The sequence below is a fragment of the Cydia pomonella genome, chromosome 1 (assembly GCF_033807575.1).
Source record: "Cydia pomonella isolate Wapato2018A chromosome 1, ilCydPomo1, whole genome shotgun sequence".
Taxonomy (NCBI): Eukaryota; Metazoa; Arthropoda; class Insecta; order Lepidoptera; family Tortricidae; genus Cydia; species Cydia pomonella.
This window is the reverse complement of record NC_084703.1, coordinates 6002024-6013703: the sequence shown is the minus strand read 5'-3', so window position 1 is coordinate 6013703 and position 11680 is coordinate 6002024. Positions and strand designations below refer to the sequence as shown.

At 36.3% G+C, this 11680-nt stretch overlaps 1 protein-coding gene across 1 annotated transcript in view; it reads right to left on the bottom strand.

Moving 5' to 3' along the window:
- Positions 1-297: 297 nt before the first annotated feature.
- The window catches only part of LOC133522010 (protein GPR107), a 28265-nt gene continuing 16882 nt past the window's right edge, over positions 298-11680 (bottom strand). The window contains exons 9-12 of the mRNA XM_061857217.1: positions 10600-10730; positions 10044-10185; positions 8982-9127; positions 298-8679 (exon numbers count right to left, since the gene is read on the bottom strand). Of these exons, the coding sequence (XP_061713201.1) occupies positions 8571-8679; positions 8982-9127; positions 10044-10185; positions 10600-10730 (528 nt within the window). The 3' untranslated portion in view covers positions 298-8570. The remainder of the gene's footprint in view (positions 8680-8981; positions 9128-10043; positions 10186-10599; positions 10731-11680) is intronic.

Below are 11680 nucleotides of genomic sequence, written 5' to 3'. Positions count from 1 at the left end.
CTTTTTGTTATCTCTATTGCAGGCGCATATATATATATATATATTTTATTAAACTTTGCACACAAGTTCACAGTATTACACCAAAGCACTTATGTGGTATTCATATTAAAATATTGCTCTCAAACTCGCACAGTAATATTAACAACCGGCATCATGGGCGAGACGAGACAGCAATATAAATTATGCGCGTGCAATAGAGATACCAACAGGTGGGTCAATGTACGAAAATCTATCTCGAAAGAGTGTCTGCTTTAATAAGAAAAAGCTTAATCGAGAATTGAAAGAAAAAACAACATGTTTGTAATAATTTTGATTTATTTTGTACAATTTTATGAAAACAACGCTTAATCATAAGGAATTAAGAATGGTGATATCGAATTATTGCTGTTTAAATTGAAAATATCAGCAAATTTCCAAATTTAGCCATAACCGATACTGCCTTAATTTGTATCATATACTGAACAAGATTTACAACAGGGTATGGCTAAAATTGAAAAGTACCGACACATTATAAGAATAAGAATGTAATTAATTAAAAAACTATGATTTACTAACTAATGCAACTACTTGCTATATACATGTGATGACATATGCGACTATATTTTAACCTTGTTGTAATGAATGAGGTTCACAACTAGTCATTATATCTCGTAACGCCCACATTGCAATATTTTGTTATAAACATAATCAAGTTAAGTAAAATTTCAATAATGTTTGATTTCTTAACTATAATGAAATAGGACATTTTAATTCTATCATTAGAATTAAGATCATTACAGGCCAAAAATCACGTCAAAGTTTTGTCTAATTACCAAGATAAGGCTGTATCCTAACTTTCGAGAACATAAAAGGCAACTTTTGCCCTTTATACAGTATGACAGAACGACAGGTAAAGAAAGAGACCCTTTAATGTTTGGGTCATACTGAGCAACTTTTACTATTGGACACACCCTGAAATCGCGAACAAAAAAACATTCCGTTTCATACATTTTGCTGGTCCTATATGGGAGTCTTTTTTTTTTCGAGATTTCGGGGTTGGTCCCGTAGTAAAAGTTTCTCAATATGACCTAAACATTAATGGGTCTCTTTCTTTGCCTTTCGTTGTGTTACATACTGTATATTAAAATATTTTGACAATTATTTATACACCAAGGAAAGAATAATCAATTAGAGATTTTAAAACGTCACGAAAAAGAAATATTACTTAATACTAACTACAAAAAAATTGATAATTTTAGTTGGTGTCCAACTCCTATACTAAATATAATATAATTTTTTAGTTCGTGTACCTGAACCACAGAGTGAACAAATTCATAAATCATTCACGCAGTTTTTACAAAAAGTTTATATTGACGAGGGGGCGAGGGGGGGAAATGAGCATGGCCACCTAAGTATTGATAGTAGAGTAAACATAATTGTGGCCAAATTTTCAAGAAATTTTATGTACAAACTTTTGTTCTAAGTAATTATAATGCTATTCGTACAGATATTCCACATATAAGCAAAAATCTGAAAAAAGGTACCTTCAACCCTACCCCCAAGGTACCTACTCCGCGTTAAACCCCCAGCACAACCCCCGCTCCCGAATACTTTTAGTATGTTCATCTGGACACCACCAGGTATAATTGTACCAATTTACAAAACTACATGAATTATTTCTCCTGATTCTATCAACTTTCTTGAGCTATAATGGACTGATTCCCTATGGTTTTCAGGGACACATATATGAAAAAATATATATATTTACACAAACTATACAACGAACGGAACAACTAATAATTAATAAGGCGAATTATTGGAAAAAATATAACCCCAAATCATTTTATTGAGGTGTAAATACAACAACAAAATTAATCTGGAATAATTTTAGGAAACAACCATGATATTACTAAATTTACAAGTATAGAGGTAGGTCCTTTGCCATATATAACATGCTTATAATATTGCACAGTCAAAAAATAATAAGTACAGCACCATTTCGTACTTGTTCACAGTAATAATTTATTACTTTAGAATAATCAATGTGAAAGTCGCCAGGGACCTCATACTGTTGTCACGGTGACAAGGTACCAAATGGTACTGAAAATAAATTCCTTGACAGTACTAATTAGGGTCAATATTAAGGTAAGACGACAATAGTAGGTAGATAATATTATATTAAACCCGAAAAAGTAGGTATTTACAGTTTTCTGCAAAAATATCTATGCAACGTATGAACTAATTATTAAATTCCATCAAATCTTCCGTGTTTCTATTGTGAACAATATATATTTAAAGTATTCTAGATTTACAGAAAAAAAACATGAATTTGTTTTGTATTAAGAGGGAAGCATACCATACTCGTTCATACAAAAAGAGAAAATGTTTTTCCACTACTACAGTAGGTTTTCCTTTTTTTAATTTTCAATGCATTTTTTTTTGCGTAACTTATAAACCTAGATTATATTAAAATAGAAGTGATTTGTTAAGATCCCGATATGGAATTTCATAGAAAAAGTACCGTTATTTCGTTAGGATCGCAAAGCTATTCTTCTCCCATTTAACATATTATCTGAAGAATCTTCTACTACACACTATTTCATATGGTATGGATAACTGGGCCTATTTTCAGTGTTATTCGTATTTGTCAGATTTCGATAAAAGGCGAATTTTCGCAAAAAATTTTTTGGCCCAAATAGTGGTGATATGGTATTTATTACTGGAGCTCTTCAAACTTACCCAACATTAGCAAAATTTTATTAAAAAAAATCGACAGTATAAAAAAATTGAAGATATCTTAGAACTGTTTTACGTAAAACATGCCTACATTTGTTGCACTGGTTGTTAGACTCTGTTCGGAAAGAGAAGAGTCATAGAATGTAGTGATCCCTTATATTCTGCGAGATTTGGAATAGTTGATGGAATGGAAGGGGGTATTACTGCATTATTGTGCCGCCAGAGTGCAGCACTAGCACATATTGTAAACCATAGAGTAACTTAAACATACTAATATGCCTTAAGCCTCAAGGCGGTTTGTTTACAGAGAGCCTATTGCGAAACGAGATAATCGATATTTCGTTCTCGGCTTCTCTGTCGCTCGAATAGGGGCCGTGCGCGTTGAAGGGTCTGCCGTCTTACGTACGCCCAAACGTTACGTACGTACGTAGCCTGAATCGGAAACTTGAACTTTATATTGACACTTCACGCCAAAGCAGGCAGCTCTCGTTCGTTTTTTTGTGTATTGTAGGTTCAGTCATCTTACGGCCAACATTGTAAGCTTATACTAAACATTTATATTTCACGCCAATAAACATGGGGCTTGTGTTTCGCGTCAGGCCCTCAGTATGTTCTAGTAGCGTCCTCTACACAGAGTTTTGCGTAATATTCCCTATTAAAAATATTTTAAAACGATTATATTCTGTCAAAAGTAACGTCACCGGAATAGATATATATACTAAAAACGGTACCTAACTACTTTTACACATGAACTTTACAGAGACAAACTACCTTTATGTGACCCCGGTCGGCAAAACATCCCACTTTGTGGCTTGCCATAAGGAAGAGATTTGCTTGTATCTTTATGCGAATAACCTGACAATGAGTCCTTATGGCAATTGACAAAAGTGGGGGGTTTTGCCGGCCGCAGTCACATATCATTATAACGATGAAACTACGATTCTATACTCCTTTATTATTTAAATTATTAGTGACCCTACATAACGCAGTCAGTTCTTAGACGTGTTCAGTCCGTTTCGTAATAATGTCTATACCTTACAGTTTAACCAAGACAATCAATTACATTGAAAAAAAAAATACTTTTCAAATATACCATTCTACGATATTGATGTTTTCTAGTCAAAATATTGGAGCTTTTAGGTTGATTGGTAACTCTATTATTTGGGTGATTTTGGGGTCGTATTAAACAAATTTATTCCCCCATGGGACTAACCCCAATAACACGAAAAAAATCTAATGGACACCTTGAGGGCCCGAAGTAAAGAGAACTTGAAAAAGAGGTATATTGTTAAAGAAAACTTTGTAGCGACGTAAATTTACTGCCATCTTTCGACAGATAATTAGAACTTTTAGAACACCATTTGAATTTGATCCTTATTATTTCACTGACATGTGTTCAATTTGTTAAATATCAAAAAGTGGCGCCATCTCACCGGGCACTACCTAAAGGTTATGGCGCCATCGCTCGAAACGTTGCTGCCATACCTTGGCCTTTGATCTATTAGACAATCTTTTCTTTGACAATCAAATTCTATTTCAAATTCCCATTGCCCGAAGTAAACGAAACGTAAGGGCCCATGACTATATTTTTTTCACGGAATCACGACCCCAAAATTAGCCAGTATAACTGATTGGTAAAAGCATTAAATACTTAGTGTAAATCAGTTAATAGACAGTTGAAACATGTAATGGTTAGACAATATTCCTCTTTACTCATATAACTAGGGAAATTAGTACACTCAACAAAAGGATGTTATCACTAAAAATGCAAAAAAAAAACGATAAGGAAAAACCACTAAAACTAATTTATGATAAATTTATTTGAGTGTACTATTTCGACGCTGCTTCACAATTTGGTCCACTTTACACTATGAATGCAACTATAATATTTTTTTACAGTACATATGGTGCTACTTAACTTAACTAAAATACGTGCGTGTATCGAAAATTTAAAGGGCCATATGTACTGTAAAACGTTGTACAATACACGTGCGAAAAGGTAATTCGCAAAACGTGTCGATATAAAACACTCCCTTCGGTCGAGTTTTAATTAATCGCCACTCGGTGCTCCTACTTTTCACACTTGTATCGTAATGTACTAATAAAGATCTGGACGCAAAATTGTACCATAATAAGCCATTTGAACGTCATGCTCGTACGTCATATTCAAAATGTCTCCCGCACGTCAACATCATTAAAATTTGCTTGTATCGAACATTCAACGCCTATGAGCGTTCTTAGCGTTAAATACTGTACAATTTTTGGTCAGATCCGTAACTATATCTAGCGAGGACGGCGTCTGTACAGCGATCATATTCCAAGATCATACTACTATATTCATATAATTTTCTACTATCCTATAAATTATAAATAACAGAGTCGAAGAAAAATAAAATCGTTTCATGATATTAAGCCGATACGCCGTAAATCATAAGTCTGCTAAACATAGATATTCATGTGTGTTAGAAGGATACAGCTACTACAACTCGCGGTCAGGTAAAAAAGAATAACTGATCCTTCTTGAAACATCAAGTGAAACTACTATAGGGACCGTGCGCGTTGGAGGGTCTGCCATCTTGTGGCCTGAATCGGAACCATAAAAATTGTCCCGATTATAGCAGAAATTTCAGAAAATATATCGCTTTTTTCCAAAAATCGTCATGGATATCGTTTTCTAGGTTGTAGGTGGTGCGGATTTCCGTCGTCTGTTGACATTCATTGACTGGCGGTACAGTCGCTATCAGATATATCGGAGTAGCCAACGCGCTCACAAATATCTAAACACGCCTCTATTGTCATGGCTTTAAAGTGCGTGTTCAGGTATTTCTGAGCACCTCAGCCGCTCCGATATATCTGATGGCGACTGTGTGAAACTACGCTACTTGATTAAATTCAGTATGAACTGCCAAGTCGTAACTTTAACAAGGCGAAATTAATGTCAAAACTTCCAATTCGTTAAAGAGATTCTATGAGCTTGGAGGATTTAACAACTGGAGACGCCTTGTCTGTCATTTTCTGTGCCGATTTTTGCTGGGGAGGGGCACGTCAAATGTATGGCTATTTTTACGTAACATACAAATAGCCACGTCAGATAAACGTCAGTCCTAACAATACATATGACCATTGTCCGAGGTTTTCGACAGAGGGGTAAGCTCTTACAGGCGACTCCGGTTGCTAAATCCTCCAAGCCTACGAGTGTTAAAATATTAAAACTTTTGAGAATAAATTTCTCAGGTCAAGAATATTATGAATTTCATACGCATCATTATTTACAATTATATGTCAGTTTTAACATTCATTACTATAATCGCTCGTACAGACTAGACGTATGAACAAAAACTGTGAACTATTTATTAAAACTAAAACAAATATGTATTCATTGTCTATGCCCTTACAAATTCTTTAGCTACAATGCCATAGTTTATCCCATTAGGATATAATTAAAATTGCCAGTGTCTTACAAGTGTGTAAATATATTATTGGAACGTTGGCGTGTTAAGATGTTTGTGAGCTCGCCTGCACACAAAATCACGTGACGCAGTCGATCGGTCAAATATGCAATCCCATAGATATTTTACCACGTGGTACTAATTAGATTAAATTATTTTAGGGTCCCGATGGAATAGACTATAAAGTGATTATTTTAAATGACAGGTTTTGTAGGTTATGTTGAACTACGCTTACTACGGGAAACACATCGAGTCATTGATTTTAATATCATAAGAAAGTACCTCTACACATCCGCTTCTACGTCAGACCAAGATAAGTTTGCAGCGATTCTGATAGCCCAGCCTGTGCAAGTGTTAAGTAAACGTCATAGAAGTTTGACGTTTAAAATAACACTTGCACTATCGGAACTGTCAAAATCGCTGCCATTTTATTTTGGTTTGACTCTACGCTTAAAGTTTTGCACCATCACAATAAATAAATAAATAAACATTTTAGGACATTATTACATAAATTGACTAAGTCCCACAGTAAGCTCCATAAGGCTTGTGATGAGGGTACTTAGACAACGTTATATGTATATAATATATTATAAATATTTATAAACACTTAAATACATAGAAAACACCCATGACTCAGGAACAAATATCCATGCTCATCACACGAATAAATGCCCTAACCAGACAGCAGGATTTGAACCCGTGACCATCGGCTTCAATAGACAGGGTCACTACCCACTAGGCCAGACAGGTCATCGAAAACATCGAAATCCCAAATAACCATACACCGCACTCGAGGGGGCATTTTGCGGGCACGTCAGTCAGTATGGTTTACAAATAAAACAATAAATTTTAGAGTCGTCATAAAGGGAATTAATCATAATGACATGCGGCAGCTATTTTTCATATCCTATCAAGAGATTTTTTTACACATTATGTATGCAATTCAAGATTAATTTTATGTATAGTAATATTATGTTAACATTTCATTTCATTTGTTGATGTTAGGTTATTAGTAACTTATTACATATTAGGTAAGTTACAAATACTAACCCCCTTATTCATAAACGTGTACTAAAGTTACGATGCCGCTGATCATCGTTTGTCCCTTACCGACGTATTGGTATGATGGAAAGGGACAAACGATGATGTTTATGAATAAGGGGGTAAGTAAATAACTCGTGGTAGATAACTGGCAACGATTATTTGAATTCAGATCTATTTTTTTTTAAATTATTATTTAAACTTTATTGCACAATACATGAAGAGTATTGCGGACTATGGCGGACTTAATGCCAGAAGGCATTCTCTACCAGTCAACCATGGCCCTGCTGAAGGAATAATCTGCAGGCGATTCATTCTGAAGGTGGCAAGCATTAACGATAGTCGATATTTCGGTTATTAGTTTGAAGAAAAAATATTAATATAGATTATCAGAAATCTACCTCAAGCGTTTACATTCCCCACCTCAGACAGACCGTATCTCTTTACAGTACTTGTAAACTATGTTTCATTTTGTAAACATTACTAAGTGAAATGCCCGCAAAATGCTCCTCAAGTGCGGTGTATACACATAACAGCCCGTAGGACGTTAATAAACAAGTTCAAACTAGTTTATTGATGTCAGTTACGGCATTAGACGTGGTAAGGGTTATTTATTTTTAAATAATAAAACGCGGCATAAACATTTGCTCATTAACCCCCTTATTCATAAACGTGTACTAAAGTTACGATGCCGCTGATCATCGTTTGTCCCTTTCCATCATACCAATACGTCGGAAAGGGACAAACGATGATCAGCGGCATCGTAACTTTAGTACACGTTTATGAATAAGGGGGTTAGTTTTTAAATACAATGATGGTGGCAAAGTTTCAAGCGTCTATAGGCAGCGGTGTCCGATTAACGTTAGGCGGGCAGTACACTACTTTACTATCTTCATAGTATAAAAAAAATACCGCTATTTTAGAGTTCTAAGCTAACTTTGCCCCATTTTGGACAGAATATACACTGAAAGTTCCACTTAAAACGTTATTGTCATATTAATTGACGGTGGTCATGTCTAAAAGTATTGATACGGACAAACTGCCAAAAATATGTATACATTACTTTATTATATAGGCAATAAGGTCGTGTATACATATTTTTGGCGCTTTTTCCGTATCGATATTTTCAGACGTGATTGTAGTCTCGGACTTTAATTGTTGAGCCATTTAAGGTTCACTTACATCAGACATTTCATACCGTTATTATTGACAAACAAGTAGGTTGAATCCTAAATTGATCAACACAAATTCTGTGACCGAACACATCTATTCTGCCAAAAACAGCTCAAAGCTGCGACTCTGCATAGTCTTTAGAACTCTCAAACTCTATGGTACAAGGTATAAAACTAACTAGGAAAGCATACGCTAGTCGGAATTGTAGCCGTTCTGCATGAGTGGCACGGTGTCTTCTCGCTTCTTCTCGCCGCGGTGCGGTATCTTGGTGACTCCCTCTAGCACGCCGATTTCCGATAGGCTGAAAACGATGAAACGGGTTTTGAAGACTGCCAATTGCCTAGTTTTTTACTGGTTGTGTATGTGTAGTAGTCTAAATCAATTGTTGGTTTATTTTTTAATTTAGTCCACCATCGGCCACTACGAAAACTACCGCTACCATAGTCCGCATTAGAAAGAAGGTAAGCGATTTTTACGTGTATTTTTACTGAAAAACGCTTCTGAAAAAGAAGGTTTTGAAAAAATGAAGTACGGGTTGGCGGCGGCCGGTCGGAACTTGTAGCCGGTCACAACGTTGCCAGCTCGTGCTAGCAGAGTACTTACACGAGCGCGTCGTCCGACGTGTTGGGCGTGAAATACGGGTTGGCGGCGGCCGGTCGGAACTTGTAGCCGGTCATCACGAAGAACACGAACGTTGCCAACTCGCGCGACATCTCGTCTATCCACGAGTACTGGAACGGTACCGTTATCTGTGGGGCAAGTCGGTTGTCAGTATAGATATTTATTTTGTACCCCAGAAAATATGGAAACAAAATTAAAATACTCGTATAAGATATGAAATCATCAAGTGCGTGTTTTCGAGTCTCAAATTATTAATCTCGGACAGGTGGTGCCATGGTCGGTTCAGGTCAATGTAGTGTATCAGATTTACAACCTACTTACGTTGGGCGTATTCTTGTTGAAGCTGTAAATGTTTATGGTGATTCCAGTTTGGTGGAAGTTAAAACTCAACCATTCAGTCAAATACCAAGAGATATCATCCAAATTCGGAAACATATTGTGATAAATTGCGTGTAAAAGTACTTAAGCGGTTGATACGATATTTTGACACTATGAATCGTACCTGAAAATAACGACCATTTTATCTACTCTATTACTAGTACTATTGTTTTTCTGATTAAAATTAGGTCGTATATAAACAGACTATTAGATTAAAGGCCATAGTTTTGTATAATATTTCAGATACAGTTATTGACTCTGTAGATCGCCGCATACAAACAATCTCAGTTAACTGGCAACCTCATACTATGAGTCAGGAGAAAAAAATTGTCCCAAAATTTTCATTTCAATTCCGTTACATTTTTTCCATTAACCTTGTATGACTGTATACGGAATGGACGTTATGAAAAATTTTGGAACCCTTTATTCTCTTTTCAAAATAAATGACATTAAAAAAAACAAAATTTGTAAAACACGTGTAGTGTACAACTATAACCTTTTTGACGCCAATGACGGATATATCCGCATTGTAGGTACAACGCCGAAGACGGATTAATCCGTCACAGACCACAGAGCCTACGTGCATATACATAAAGTTCAATTTCAGTTTTGACACTGCGTTGAAAAGGTAAAACAAAAAGGCCCACCTAAGGCAACCGCGTTTACCTTGAGCAGATAGACGATGAACCTCGTGAAGTATATGTAGCACACGACCATTATGTAGAAGTGTCGGAACAACTTCAGTTTCCGCAGGTTGATCGCTGCCTTGCCGTCTGTGCTCGACGCGTCTTGTAAGTGACGTATCGACCTGCGACACAAAATGGCGTTAAATACAGAGACCGTGCGTGGAGGATCTGCCATCTCGTAACCTGAATCGAAAGCGAAAACTATAGGGAGTATTACTCCAAAGTTCTGCCGCCAGAGTGTAGCACTAGCACCTATCGTAAACCATAGACTAACTTTTCTTGATAAGTTTTCACAGATAGTAAAATATGACATTGATGCATCATCGCGGTTTGCTAACAAAAAGCCTACCGGGAAACGCGAAAATCGAAATTTAGTTATCTGCCTCTTCGGGAGGCCTTAGATGTATATTGATATAACTATTGCTTAGAAATACAATGAAAATATTAACCATGCGAGCAGAGCGGTCGTACCGCGTGATGTTTGTGTTGACGAACCGTTGGAAATACATTATATCGTATGATTTACTGATACTTACCACACGACGGGGAACAGAATGGCGCCGCAGCACAGCAGGTCCACCAAAATGAAGGTGTCGCTCCACGCGTTGTGCTCTGCGGCGCCCTCTTCGCTCTCAGCTATTATGATTTCCGCCACGTTCGCCACCACCTACGAATACAGACATACTTTTACGCAAAACCCACTTAAGAGATTTACACCGTGTGAATTCTAGCAAAAATAAGTTTATGGCAAAAATTTCGTTTATTGTACAAGCTTTTGTCACTGACTGTACTTTTCTTACCATAAGCAAATAATACTCATTGAGACAATTCTAAAAACCTTAAACACAATTCGGTTGCGTTGTTCATCATGGCCACCTCCTGTCTCCATCATCAGATCAGCTCGATGGTACGATAATATTGCATTGTCACCCGACTTACATGTGTATGCAAATTTTAGGCTCAATCTGAAATCGGGAAGTGGGTCAAATTTAGCTTCCAAGATTTGACCCACACTAACTAACTAATAAACTTACTTATAGGGCAAGTTAACCTCTTACCACATACAAATCGATATGTGGCGAATATAATATTCAACTCTATTGACAGCTATTAAAGTTAAATTTTACATTGAGATAAATAAAAGACTTAAGCCAAATGCTTTCGTATGTTCGGGTGTTCTCAACAGGTCGCATTTCTCAACCGATTCTCGTGAAATTTTGTGAGCCGTTTCGGTAGTTGAACAAATATTGGAAAATGTTAAAAATGGAGGAAATGGGGGAAATTGGCATAAAGGACTTAAATGCCAGTTGGGTCAATGACATTTAAGAGGCAACAGGAGTAGTCATTTCTCCATACAAACGTACTCGACCATTTCCTCCGTGGTTTTTGAAGCAAGAGCAATTATTTTTTCAACATAGATTATTATTATTAATATCTGTGTTGGACTGTTTTGCTTTTCCTGATATTTTTGTTTCTTAAGCCGCTAGTGCACTTCCATTATTCGCAAGAACGGCCTTATTTACTAGGCTGCAAAAAGAAGCATTGTATTCAAAACTGACATCAATTGGCCTAAAAAGCAAAACAGTCCGACACAGATAATATCATTACAATTTAGAT